Raw genomic sequence first — 15,028 nt, 5'->3', positions numbered from 1 at the left:
CTTTTAATAGTCCTATATTTAATAGGATGGTATGTATTTTAAAACTGCAAACTTCATGAATGAATGAAATGAATGCCATTTTATTTTCAGGACCCTTTAGTATTATGACAATAAACTACAGTTGGTTAAGTCTTTGCTACAGCCTATCCCCATGTGATGGCAGTTTACTTATAAATACCTGAAATACCTTTTCCATGCAGTATTCATGAAATAGTGTTTGAAAGGAATACAGTGACACATGAGAAAACACACATTGGAAGACATAGTGAACCAAACTGGTGGTAAAAACATGACCTTCCTCCATAAGGTCAAATAGTTTTATTATGATTAAACACTACAATACAGTATATATCCATTAAAAAAGAAAACTCTATAATGTATATAAATTATTCCTTCAATTCATCAATTCTTCTTTTCTTTTCCATTACAGCTTTGGTACAATGTGATTTAGTATATAATTTTTAAATACTTTTAGCATCACAAACTCAACACAAAGTACAAAACTAATCCAAATTAGGGATATTATAATCTACACAGTGGTATTCAGTGGTAGGAGAAAATCTTACCTTGATGAATTCATGTCACTAGCTAAGCTATAAAGGCATACCTAGCAGACATGACAGAAATATGCACCATTAACCAGCTAACGTGTATATTAGTCTTTGTTTATTTTTTTACAGAATACCAGCAGCAATCATTTGAGTGTTGAGTGAATACTTAAGTCCTCAGCCAGTTTTTCCACCTTGTTCCTCTTCCATCAAAGGCCATGAGAAATATCTGAAGAAATGTACCACAACCAGAGCTCTCAGAATTTGACCTGCCAACCGGCATTGCTCATACTTGCACAGTTTGTCCTGCAGCTAGCCGACATCACCGGGACAGTGCTGGAGGGGCAGTGTGGGCCAATCAGCCTAAGGTTATTCTGAGGGGTGGGCGGTGTGACATTACAGTAAACAGGCATTCCAGTGGCTGGGAGTGACCCTTGACCTGCCTGGTTAGGTAGCATGATTGGCTGTTGGTATGACTGCTGGGGCAGTCCTTGAGAACCCTGGGTCATTGGCACCTGTAAAAAGACACAAGCAAGAACCCTGTATGAAGAGGCTACTTTTGGTCTGTACAATAAACAATATGGTGTCATGAAAAATATTCAGGCTTTTGAGTGAGACGTAACAGGTCATCAATTCCAACTCTGCCATTTATCGGCTGTTTCACATTAGGAAAGTCACTTAGCCTCTCTGATTCCCTATTCCATTGTGATAATGACATACATGCTTCAAAGTGCCATTGAAAGGATTGAAGGGATGGCATACAGGGCCTGGCACACTGCCTGGAATGCAGCAGATGCTCAGAAGGTGTTAGTTCTGACTTCCCTTCTCTCTCGATGACCTCTAGAAACTATAGTTTAGATCTTCCACTCTGAGTTTCTCTCAGTTTGAAAAGCCATGCACCCTTTCCGATTTTACGCAAAGTGTCCTGGAGCCCTCCATAGTACAAAGGACTTTTGTCCTGGGCACCCAGTATACTCTCAACCTGCAACTTTAGAGAACATTTATTGTGGAGCTGCAGGTAGAAGTCGATGCAACGTGAATCAGAATAGTAGGGTAGGGGTCCTAGGATAGGTCCTTTAGGGTCAGAAGCACCTGGTACAATTAAATTTAATTATTATACCGTTTCACTAACTCTTTATTTCTACTTCTGGGGTATTTTATAATATACATCACAAAAGGATACACAACACTTTTAAAATGCTTAACTTGGGTTTAGTCCAGAGAATGCAGTTGTTAGGCTCCAAAAATGCCCTTTAAATGAATCTGAGATGCCATATTAAAATCTCTTATAACTTAAATTTATGGAAAAATGAAGTTTATTTGGATGTGTACAAAAATGAATGAGAATTTGTCATGAAGACTTTCTACCAATAAGCAAAATGCAATAAAATTTCCAAAGATCTTTATGAATAAAACTGTAGACTAATGAATTTTCTTCCACGAATATGAAGTTATATGGAAATAAATTTAGCAGAGCATTCAAAAGCCACAGTAGTGATAGAAGCATGTGTTTTGCATTTTCTACTTTTCTATTATAATCTTGATTCAAAGTAAATTATCAACAGTTATGGGCCAAGAACCCACTACCCAGACAGCCCCCCAAACCAGGGACATACCCACAGCTTCCACTTTGACAAATGCTACTTTATAACACAATTTTCCAAGCTGTTTATGAGCACCTGATAAGAAGACATGGTTGGGTAGGAAACCACCACGCTTTGCACCGGAGTTCCTTGTTGGTTACTCATCACGTTCTGACTCTGAGGTGGCTGCTGCACTCCCATTAGGCCTTGGAATCCCTGTTGACCAGACAAGACTGGCTGGTAACCTGTGAAGAAAAGAGATCTTTTGAACTGGTTGTGCCAGAAAGAACACAGAGATGTTTCATGGGGCGAAAGTACTAGTTCAAAAGGCAGCCTTCAGACATCTCAATCTCCACATTCAGAATGTGTTATCAGATGTTTATTCCATAAGAATGCATTTTTTCTTTTTTCTTTTTTTTTTTTTTAACTTCTAAGAGTGAACAAGATTATGGCTTTAAAAATTAACTGAAATTTCTATTGTTATGCAGAACGGTCTATTAAACACATGTGACAATGATACATTTTTCATGGCACAAAAACAGAAGACTCTACTGGTACCAATTGACTACTATAAATTACACCTTTCATATTTGGCTTTTTCTTTGGTTTTGAGGATATTCGGAGAATTAACAGATTATCAAGTTATTTTAAAGCTAAATTGACTCATTCCTTTACGATCCTCTTTTCCCAGACAATCTCATTTGACACACAGAGACCATCAAACAGCCCATTAACTTTGGATGAATTCTACTTTTTTATGTCCTAGTGAACCAAATGATTCGCTACCCTGAGGAATTCACAATAACCACTGCCTGACAAAAAGGCAACAGCAAGCGGAATGCATGTCATACTTTTATTCTGTTTTGCCACTAGCTTCTGAGAGAATTTTTTGGTAAAACACTCCAATATGTGACCAAGTATTAATACATATAATAGATAATACAGAATACAATATTCAAAAATTTATCTGTTCATGTCTTTCTGGGTGGGTCAGTTTGTTAGCTTTCATTTTTTTTTTTTAAGTAGGCCAGAATTGATTTATTCCAGTTATTTAAATCCTCACTTCAATGAGTGGTTTAAAATGCATCCTTATAAAGGAAGCCTGTGGATTGTTCTTGTAAATGCTGGGCAGAAAGTTATGATGTAGGTGAAAATGACACAATGGTGGAGAAATGAAAGAGATTCACTTTATTCTGTATAATAAGTTCCTTCCAGAGCTCACATTATTAACCATGTAGAATACCTGAGAATAAGTGGAACTGCTATCGTAATACAGTTCTCTGACAGAAAAGAATCTTTAAGATCCTAGATTTTCTTAACACAAATATGAACTAATTTTCACAATAGAATTTTGAAAATTGAAGCCAAAAGTTAAAAACTAGCTAATCAATATGCATCGTTAATAAATAATCTATATATTGAGTGCCTCTGAGAGTCTTTATATTAAAGGAACACATTATATTATAGTCTTTATAGAAGACAACACTTAACTATCCTTGGATATACAAAATGTATCTTCATTCATTTCAGAAATATTATGAAAATTTGGCTTGCAAATAGTCACTGAATTAGGAGATTGGCTCAGTTCATCAAATGAGATAGAAGCAAGGCATCCTTAGTTTGGAGAACCGGAGAGCAAGCTTGGGAAAAGGCCAGTTTGGGAGGTCAGACCCATGCCTACAATTGGCAAGTGGAACCAGTGTGTAATCTAAAAAGCTACCCTTTGACCTTCCTTACGTGTCCCATTGTTTTACATTCTTATTACTCACCATAAATCATCTTCATAATGGTTTCAATTTACTGAATTATTTTAAATTATTGTAAATACAACACATATTATGAATATAATTGAGGGTAGTGACCACATTTCCTTGAGCTACATTCTGTCCACAGTAGACAGTCAGAAGCTTCCTTTAATATGCTTGGCAGGTCCATTTAAGACTAATAAGATCAGCTCAGAGTTCTGCATAGCTACAGTGTTTGAAGTCTATACAATAAGGAAGACCCATCAGATCTGGGAACAAGAAATGAGATTAATCCCCCATTACAATTTTCACTACTTCTACTTCTCTGTTTTCATTTGCAGAGAGACGTGAGAGACAATTTTTTTGACATTAATTGCAGAAAATTGTTTTAGATTGTTTTCCATTGTCTAGGTCTCCCATTGTGATTCATACATCCAATTGCCCTGAATAATCCCGTGGCTATTTTACCATTTTATTATGACATTATTCCAAACCACATCAAGCTCTTTGTAGCATGAATTATTATATACATAAGAAAATAACTTGGGACGATCATAAAAATCTTATAACCAACAAACTTCCTTCTGATTTAGTTCTATAGCAAAGGGCAGGTAATGTACACTCACTCTCAAGTCCATATAATTGTGAATATAATAGGGCCTTACTTCTGGCTGAAGATTGAAAGCACAAGTTGAAAATGAGAGGAGTGCCATTTGGCACTTTGGATTATATTTGTTTATACACTGAAAAGCCAATTGGCCTCAATGGCTCTTCACAGAATATATACAGTTACAATGTAAACAAACAACAACAACAAAAAATGGAGAGGAAGGGAGGGAAGGAGAAGAAGAAAGTCGGGGAAAGAGGAGCGGGTTGCTTAGTGTCTGAAGATTGTGTATTTCCTTATTGAATCCTTCCATCCTTTCACAGCGGCATTTGTTTCAAAATAAATTAGGTGGTCTATAAGAGATTCATCTAACACACCATCTTCTAAACCAAAACTGGGTGAAGGGAAAATAATAGAGCTGTTAAGACATTCAGAAAGCAGGATGTCTTGGTTGGAAGAGGAAGCAATCCTTAATATCAAATAATATTTAAGGAGAGGAAAAGAGGGGGCAGGTTGGGTGGCCCCATTCCAGTAAAGGTGCAGAGCCTGTGACAGCAGGATTCATCTTTGCTGCCAGCCCAGATGCAACTGCCCTGCCGCAGCATCTCCTTCTCCAGGCCTCCTCTGCCTGATGATTTGTAACCTTTAATATTCAGTTATGCATAGCAATGGGCTACCAGCTCTACATTGGGGTTCCCATGGTAAACACACTTAAGGCAAATGCAGATTTATGTGGGGAGTGAATACTCTACCATTTCAAAATGAAAACTTGAGTGTAAGGAGAGCCCAATTTGTATTCATGAATCCCATTTATTTCTCAATTCTCTCTCCAGGCAAGAAATTTACACCCGCAATGGTTTAATTGGGGCTACTTATTTCTTTAAATTATGTCACAGAAGGTAGATAGCAGAATGGTCTTTAAGACAGGCAGCTGTCTGGATGAAAATCTGAGTTCTGGTCCAGAAACAGACAAATAGAAATAAAATAACAGTGACCTACACATGAACCGACAGTGTCTGCCTGGAACACAACACAGCCGAAGGCAGAGACGGCAGCACTGGTGGGAACTGCTTATCTTGTCTATTCAAATGAGAAATGTGTTCCAGTTTGTCAATTCTTAGCTGTGAAATGATCACTTTTTCATATTTATTGAGGATTAGCAAGATATAATGCATCTTACAAAACTGAAGCAGCAACAGTATCTGCCCTGTAGGCTTGCTAGAGATGACAAAGACATTAGCTATTTTTATTATTTCTTTTTCAGTCAAGATTGATTCAATTTTCAAGTCACATGTGTCATCTATTTTCTGGAGGTAAAAAGGTTAGGAATGGACAAATGCCTGCTAGCAAATAAAAGAACGCACTTGGCAAAGATCGAGGAGTTTATAAGATTTAAAATGTCTGCATTGTATCAATCTGAAAATGGAATAGGTTTTCTACTAAAATACAACAGTTGCATACTATTTATAGTTTGAGGGCATTTTGTTAATATTCAGTCAAGAAAACATTTATCTTCATGTAGCACAATTATGAACAATTAGAATGTAAACTGATTAGGGATTGTGGATTGGCATGGTTGTGACCGATACGATTTTAACTCTTACTTGAGTAGTTTTTTACAGTTTCAATATTTTGGAAATGAATGAAATGACAGACACAATAGTAGTGTCTATTTCTGCATTTCTATTATGCCTGCTGTTAGTTATGGAGGTTGAAACAGGGAAGGGAGTATAGTGAAGAGAGCAAATTTCTATACCAAGCACATTTCTTCAGAAGCTGGTCAATTCTCACAGCCTCTCCCAATCCACCGAAGCAGTGTGATATACATGCGTTTATTAAGGGAAGTAATCTTAATATGGTAGAATGCCTTTTCAAATGATTCGAATTAGTAAGCTACTTCATATAAAAATTACTTCTCTTGAAGACAAGATATGAATATTTCTCCAAATTTCAAAGGAACCAGCAAGAGCCTTGATTCTGAAACAAACTCTGCTCTTTGTACACGGTGTGAGGTAGAATTACAGCAGCTTAGCTTAATGGTACAGCTGGTGAAGAATATGAAGAAAAAAACTGCTTATCCAGAAAAGTCCTGTCCTTTAGCTGCGGTTTTACAGTTTGTGCATTTGGCCACTTTATAATATCTGTCTGGGTCTGTTTTCTTGGCTCCATGTCAATTCTTCTGCACTTCATCTTTGAGGATTTTCCATTATAAACTAGCTATATTTGTTGATCACTTACTCTAAGCCAAACAGCGAATTAAGCCCTTGTTATGACAATCCTAGAAGGCAGTCAATATTACTAAACTCCATTTGCAGAAGAGAAAACTGTGACTTAGGAGGATATAGTAACTTGTCAAGGTCACACAGCTATTACAAGGAATTGTAGCTAAAATTTAAGTTGTGGTTTTCTGACTTTGGCATCCGTGCTTTTCTGTGCTAAATTGTAGTACCATTTATTTAAATATTCTTCTAGTTCTCATAGCCCTCACATCATCCCTTTTATGTGGCAAATATTCATTGACTGCTTATTACATTGTTTTCTCAATATTTAAAACAATTAAGTAAAAAAGATAAGAATTATGCTTTACAGTTTGGTGAACAAGATTTTATTAATATCAAATAAAGAAAAACAAGATAAATTAAAGGTAAAACATGATTGCCTGTCAGAATTAACTCACATCACTCAATCACAGTTTGAAGGCTTGTTACTTAGAGAGCGAAACACAAGGCAGACAGTTGGGGGGTGAGGTATGGGTGGGGCTATTCAAACAGAGTCTCATCCCTTCATTTACTTCATTTCTAATCAGTGATACTATAGTTTTTAATTACTAGGACCATTTCAAATAATGGCTTTCCTCACAATCTTTGAAGAGACTATGTTTATTCTGGCTTGTTTTCTCGAAATAATCTTAAAATCTTGAAATATGCAAATAGCTTAATTCCACATTAAATATATGATCAATTCAATGATTTGACTGTTCCAGGCTAGTGACTGCCTCTGGGAAAGTAACTTGGCCTTTAGAAACAAGAATAGTATTTATATTATTTGAAAGATAAAAATAGGTTAAAAAAAAGAAGATACCCAGGGACTCTGCCAAACAACCTGGGATATCAGATGAAGACTTGGAGAAATAAAGACCCCTCAGGCCACTTGGAGATGGCTGTACTTTTGGAATTCATAGACTACTATCAGTCTACTTTCTAATTCTGTGAACGCTATGGATTTTTTTCCTGTCTCACTTCATTACTGGGGCATATCACCTTTAAGACAGAAATATTTTCTAGCTTCATCTATTGATAACCCTGTGGTGTTCATGGTAGCCTTAGGTGGAGAAAACAGATACACAGCTTGATATTTTAGTATCGCTATGGTTTTGTGAAAGAGGAGTCACTGCCTTGCCTCAGAGAAGTGAATTTTGGGGTTATGGGTGTTCCTGCCTGCAACTTCTCCCTCATGTAAAGCAGAAGAGAGCATCCACAGTTTCACTCACAGTGAAGCCTGTCAGAGCCAGGGATCCTTGGGCATAAGGAAGGCATTGATTTTACTGGCCTTTATAGACTCTATCTTACTCTAATTCAACCCCCAGGAGAAAAATCCAAAGAATTACAATGTAGACCAAGTGGTTTGGCAAACCATTTGGTTTGACAAAGTTTGTTAATTTTGGCAAATAAGATGTGACTCTTTCTTTTGTCTATATGCCAGCCTCCTCCCAATTTACATAATCTAAAACCCTAAGTGGAACCTTTCTTCTTTTCTTTTCTTTTTCTTTTTTTGTTTTTTTTTTTGAGATGGAGTCTCGCTCTGTCGCCTGGCTGGAGTGTAGTGGCACGATCTCAGTTCACGGCAACCTCTGCCTCCTGGGTTCAAATGATTCTCCTGCTCCTGCCTCAGCCTCCCAAGTAGCTAGGAAAACAGGCATGCACCACCATACCCAGCTAATTTTTGTATTTTTAGTAGAGACAGAGTTTCACCATGTTGGCCAGGAGGGTCTCGATCTCTTGAACTCATGATCTGCCTGCCTTGGCCTCCCAAAGTGCTGGGATTACAGGTGTGAGCCACCGCACCTGGCCAAGTAAAACCTTTAAAATAAGAAAGCAATATAGACTAGACTGGAAGACATTATTTTTAAATATGTTTAAAAATTAAGATATGGTTAAAATATACATTCTTAAAATCATAATTAGGTACTGTTCTGTTCATATACATGAAGTAAAATAGCATAACGTGGTCCTGAAATATTTTTTAAAGAGGATGTACAAGAAATTGCTTTTTTCTCGTTGTCTTTCTTTTTTGCTGAAGTTCATTATGAATTCTTTAATCTTTGACATAAATGTCTTTTTTTACCTTATTTATTGGCAGTTGCTGTATCCATCCTCTTTCTTTTCCTCACCATTTATTATTCACTGGTTTTAATTCCTTAGGAACTTGGTACAGGATGACCTGCAGGGAGTGTGCATGGACATGGGGGTAATGCAGTAGTCATCCTAGTAATGACCAGTCTATCCAAATGAATTTGAGGGGAGCTGTGACAGGCCCTAAGTGGAACTATGCTCCCTGAAGCAGTAGTTTTTCTTCATACTTCCTCTTTTGCTCATTAGTTTTCATACTATACAGAATGTAATTCTTAAAAGCCTCTTTACTGTCCCCTGAGAACATTCATGCATGGGTCATTTTCTAATGGCAGTACACATCAGATGAACCATCCTATTACTGCAGGCTCGGGGGCCTCTTCACTGCAATTATACTATCCTGATCCATGTTATCACAAATACAAAGCTGGTTTTCTTTCTTTCTTTCTTTTTTTAAATCAGGGCAAACATGAGACACATTGTTAAATGACTAGAGGAATGGATCATGCACGGAATTTCAATGAATGCCTCCGAGGGAAGCCAGCATTGAATTCCATTTTAAATGGAAGAGGCTGTCATATTATTGAAGTAATTCTCTGAACTTTCGTGGCCCATAGTGCTGTGCTGACATCCAGAGAGCTTCAACAACCCAGAGGGAGAAAGACTGCATGAAAGACTCACAAACGTTTTACTTTCTTAATGAGGTTGCGTGGCTTAGAAGAAAATGTGGCATTCTTGCACCTCTACCCATCGTGTTAATTATGGATATACTGAAAACCAGGCTGGGAGGCAGCAAACTACTGCTGAGGCAACATTAAGAAGTTTTTTTCCCCAGACCAAGCTTGGGGCAAAGTCAAAATGGAGATGGCTCTAATAATTGTCCCCATGATAATATTCCTCCTGGTAGATATTTTCATTGATGAAGTGCTGTTGGCCAGCTGACTATAGCAAGATAATTATGAAGTCAAAAGTCATGGGGTCAACATCATTGTGATCAAATTACTGTCACTGTTGCATGGCTACAGGATGTAACCTAGCCTTGGCCAATTATCTTGAAATAAGTACTATGGCCACAGATTCAATCTGTAGAAATCCATCTGTCATTACAACTGAAAAAAAAAAAAAAGAATTTATTTCATAAACAACTGATGATAAATTAAAAGTGCCCTCTTTATATAATAAAGCATTATACATTATTATTCCCAAGGAATCAATGATAACTATCTTCTTCAATTACAGACTGGCAGGACTCTTGCTCAAATATTGTTCTAGTGGTAGGTTTAATAATAATATTGTTCTAGTGGTAGCATCTACTGGGCGGCAACAGTAGTTTTGTAGGGCAAAGACAATGAAGACATGAACTAAGGGAGAGGTGGTACAGGAATGGAAAGAAGAAGTGCAGAGAGTTATTTAGGATATGAACTGTCAGAAACAGGAATTTATGATTTCTGGTGGTGTCACATGGTTGATGGACATGAGCATGAATTAATTCACTGCATTGTAATCATGAATATCAGTAGTCTGCTGGAAAACTGTCTCACTTTAAAACAAATCCCTAATTTGCGGTGCTTGCTGATTTCCCTAGTGTAAATATTCCCACCATGCCTACTTTCAAGCCTCAAAGGGCTTAACAACCAGTTGGCAAAATTTCTGATTTTTAAACAGTTGGCTCTTGTGAGCCAGCGTGAGATAGCTCTGGCATGCTAATGACCTAATATTCAATGTCAAGCAATCATATTTTCAGTTCACATAAATTTTTGTCCCTTTGATTCTTTTTTCCACAATGTTATTGACTATTTCTTCTTGCCATTTGGTGTAAGAATGACCATAAAAGCCATTTACAGAGCTTATACAAATGGTGGAGACAGGCCATAAACAGAATCTTGCAGTACACTTGGATAGGCACCTGTCTTCAACGCTAGAATCACTGAAGAAAGAGTATTTACTTCTATTGTGTGTAGGGATAAGAGAAGCATGCAGTAGAAAGCTTCCAAGAGGTCATATTGAACCTAGCATTAGAAGATGAGCAGATATTTGCTAATGGGGTAGGGCAATGTGGAAATAATCAGCACAAAAGAGGCATAAACATAAGGACCAGTATGTGCAAAGAGCAAAGGTACAAAAAATATGTTCAAGAATTGTAAATATACAGGCATAGCAATAGTTTAGAAACAGGCAGAGGAAGTAGAGGATAGAAATGGAGCTAGGCTCAAATCCTAGAGTCTTGAAAAGCATGCTATAAAACTGGAATTTAATGCTGAAAGACTTAAGGTGCCATGTAAGGTTTACAAGCAGAGCAATGAAATGATGGACAGCCATTTCATAAAACTTCTCCATGAGACAACGTGGGGTTGTATAACTGGCAGTAGAAAGTCTACTGGAAAGCAAAAGCAATAATCTAGGCAAGGATGATGAAGACATAAAGTTAAGACAAGGATGGCAGCAACAGAGAAAAGAGACATATGAGAGAGAGAGAGAGAAAGAGAGAGAGAGAGAGAGAGAGAGAGAGAGAAAGAGAGAGAGAGAGAGAGAGAGAGAGAGAGAGAGAAAGATATGTAGATGTGAAGTGTCAGAAACTGGCATCTATGAGCTGCATGGAGGGGGTGACAGAAATTAAAAAAAAAAAAGAATAAATTCCAGGTTCTAGTTTGGGTAAGGAAGTGGAATGCAGTGCCTTAGCTATAAATACAGAAAGAACAAGAATATAGAGATGATCAGTAAACACACGAACAAAAAGTCTGGGGTTTGGAGCTCAGGCAAGCAGTCTGTTTTAGAGGCATAGATTTGGAAGTCATCAGGACATAGTTGCTCTTAAGGACAATATATTTATGAGTGGGTACCAATTGAGAAGACTATCAAAATGGAGTTGTAAGGCACAATCATATTCAAATACTGGACTGAGAAAATAAAATCTGGATAGGGGAATGAAGAGTAGTAGGAAAATGAGAAGAACTAGAAGAGGATGGTATCAAGGAAGAAGAAGTAGAGGAGCGTTTCAAGAAAGAAAAATGTTACAATGACCACAGTTGCAGAACTGCCAAGGAAGAAAAGAAAACAGACCCTACTTAAAAACAAAACAAAACAACAACAACAACAAAAACAAACAAAAAAAACCAGTGACCTCAATAAAAGCAAGGCTAGCAATGGGTACATCAGCCAGACAGGAAGAAAAAGAATTCTTTTGAGAAGCTTGAGAAGCTTGGCAGTGAAGCACCATGCTGGGCAGAGAAAGGAGCAGAGAGCCAGAGGGAGGCATAGGGTTGATGGGATTTTATAGTTTTGCTTTTCTTGCTCTTTTAACACGGGATAAATGTCAGAATTAGTATATTTTAAAAGAAGAGATTAAAAAAATGAAAAACCTAGGAAAGAGTAAGAAAATCTATGAACCTGTCATAATTCACAGCGCATTCAACATCAAGGGTTGCATACAACCAAGAACTCTGGGATTTGGGTGACAGAGAGTTGAACTTTCTCTCTGAATCATCGAGTAGCTCTCCATTTCACCTACTCCTACTATATAGCTTATTTGATCCAGCAGCAAAGTGTCCTGGGGTTTTTCCTCTTGAGGACACAAGACAGCTCAGAGAGCTTATTAGGAGTCACAACCAAATGCTATAACATAATTCTGGGAAGACAACAGAAGCTACCCAAGATAACTTCTGAGAAGAACCTGAAGGAAATATGTGCTTATTTATTTGATGAACATGATCAGTGTTTTTTGATCCACATGGAATTGCAATAACCCAGGGAAGATTTGGTTAAAGATCAATCAGAAGTCCATGGTCCCACAAACTCTCCATTGCAAAGTAATTGACAGGATCAGTTGATAGGAATAACATACTCTATATTATTTACTAAAATGGATAATCAGCTGAAATTTCTGTGAAGAGAGTGAAACAGGCTTCAGTAAGATATTTTCTACCATACTATGGATACATACTATTTGAGCATATATACGTACAAAATGCTAAGTGCTAATGTTTTCAGGATCAAGTTTCCTCTGATTTTTCCTTAAGGTTCAGGTAGATATAATCAGTCAGTTTTAAATTTCAGAATGTCATCAAAAATACAAGGCCCACTTATTTACATTTCATTACAACCCAACAGCAATTGATTAGTTCTAGGTTATCTAATGTATAGCTCATTGAAAACAACAACACAACTAAGTTTGATATAAATGTATGTATTTTACTTATAACCAATGTTTTCCAAGGAGAATTTGGGACTAAACATTTTTAAAGTTTTCGTTGTAGTTAGAGTTGGGGAACACGACCTCTGATTCTCTGTTATTTTGTAATTTCATCAATATTACAGCAACAATTTACCCAAAGTAAAGAGTGTGGGCACCAGATGATGTCACAACCCCAAGCAATAGCCAAGAGATACTTCCTATTCATCTACATTATCAACTAGATCATGATTTTCCTTGGTAACAGCAAGAAGAAATATCTTTAATCTCACCTTATGAGGAACTGTTATTTAAAAGGGTTGTTTTATCTGGCTTGAGACAACAATCAGAAGTCTGCAGTCTTGTCCACACAAATACAAATGTGCTTATCTTTTCGGCTGGCTGGAACTGGAGGCTATGGTCAACACTCAAATCAGATTTTATAATAATTAAAATGAAAATAAAACTAAAGGACAAATGCCTGTCCTGAAGACTCTTTCAATCATCCCTCTGGGGCAGGCTGTTTCCATTTTGACTAGAAGTTTCATTCTTTTAATGGCTTGCTCCAGGGTAAGAAGAGAAATGATTCAAATCATTCACTCATTAACTTTCCCTTTCAACTCAAGGCATTCAAAGACAATACTTGCATTTCATCATGATTAAAAGTGCTTTACAAGCACCTAAATGAAGCCATGAGTATTTTAAAGTGGTCATAAACCTCTTTTCTCAAGTTCCCTTGAGGCTGCAGAGGAGCTCCCTCACAAGGGACAACCAGCTATCTAAATTCTCAGGCAGAGGGATCCCTGTCTTCAGAGTAATGAGATAGCAGGAACACTTGGTCTAAGAAAGCCTGGAACAGTCCTCACATTTTATCCTCAGCAGGACACCAGGCTGCTCACTGAGGGGTGCTATAGCAGGCCCATTCACACCCAGTCAGGTCTGCAGGCTGCCATCTCAGAGCTTTGGATTCTCACTGCTTGCCACTCAACCCAGCCTTACCATCTCACCTGTCTCTGATTGCCTGCTTCCCCATCCAGCTGAAATACATTGTTCCTGGGTCAATGGTTCTCAACTTTAACCTGCCTCCAAATAACCTCTGGGGCCTATTAAAACACAAATTGCTAAGCCTTAATGCCCAGATGCTTAGATTCTGATTGAGCAGGTTTGGGTTGGGGCTCAAACATATGCATTTCTGACAGGTTCCAGGTGATGCTGATGCTGCTGCTCTGGGTACCACACTTTGAGAATCTCTGCTGGGCCTTAGCTCTCAAACACACTGACTTGAATTCCTATTGTTTAGCCAACTCATTATTTTTTTCCCTCACAGAGTAAGTAACTGGATCTGGCAAATTACACTGTGTGGGAGGCCATCTCTACTCTCTTAGTTCATTGTTCTTATCTGTAAAATTGACACAATATTTTCATCAAAAGATGTGAGGATAGGCTAAGATCTCTCTTGTAGGACATACACCAGTGGTTGAGCCTCTGGCAATAACCAATATATGCAACTGCCCATGCCTCATTCTTTGCACTCCCCACTTTATGACCTTGAATCGCATTTTATTACTTACTTAGCTCCTGCTTCTTAGGTAGATTACAATCCTCTGGGAAAAGAAGCATATCTTATACATGTTTGCTTAGCCCTGTATTTCACATTCAGTGCTTCAAGAACATTCATTGATGATGCTGATAAAAAAAAAAAAAACTGTCCTATTCCAGCCACTCCACAAGTATCTTGCAATGGCACATAAGTAGAAAATAAGCTAGCAAATAAAATCTTGAAGAAAATGAAGAAGCGATGTATACAGAACACAGAGTCCAAAGCCTTGCCAGTGCAAAGGGGAAATGATTTATCATTATCACAATAGTATTAAAAGAAATCTGGACAGACAGTAACTATTTTCTCTTATTCCCTTTGCCTCTGGGCAGGGGGATGGGAAAGAGTTTCCTTCTAACAGCAGTTTTTAAATTATACTTCTTGATGGTGGGATGGGGCAATGACAGGTCCAGAAAGGGACTAAAAAGAGG

At 37.6% G+C, this 15,028-nt stretch overlaps 1 protein-coding gene across 15 annotated transcripts in view; it reads right to left on the bottom strand.

Annotated features, from left to right (window-relative positions):
- Positions 1-266: 266 nt before the first annotated feature.
- ARPP21 (cAMP regulated phosphoprotein 21) overlaps positions 267-15,028 on the bottom strand; it is a 159,161-nt gene continuing 144,399 nt past the window's right edge. For 14 of the 15 annotated variants that reach the window (XM_030932936.1, XM_030932932.1, XM_010389633.1 and 11 more), the window contains 2 exons: positions 2,228-2,376; positions 267-1,063 (listed from right to left, as the gene is read on the bottom strand). In XM_030932936.1, the coding sequence (XP_030788796.1) occupies positions 806-1,063; positions 2,228-2,376 (407 nt within the window). In that variant the 3' untranslated portion in view covers positions 267-805. Of the gene's footprint in view, positions 1,064-2,164; positions 2,377-15,028 lie in introns of all 15 variants that reach the window. The other variant, XM_030932999.1, reaches the window with a different exon arrangement.

The sequence above is a fragment of the Rhinopithecus roxellana genome, chromosome 1 (assembly GCF_007565055.1).
Source record: "Rhinopithecus roxellana isolate Shanxi Qingling chromosome 1, ASM756505v1, whole genome shotgun sequence".
NCBI lineage: Eukaryota > Metazoa > Chordata > Mammalia > Primates > Cercopithecidae > Rhinopithecus > Rhinopithecus roxellana.
This window is presented reverse-complemented; position numbering and strand designations above follow the sequence as displayed.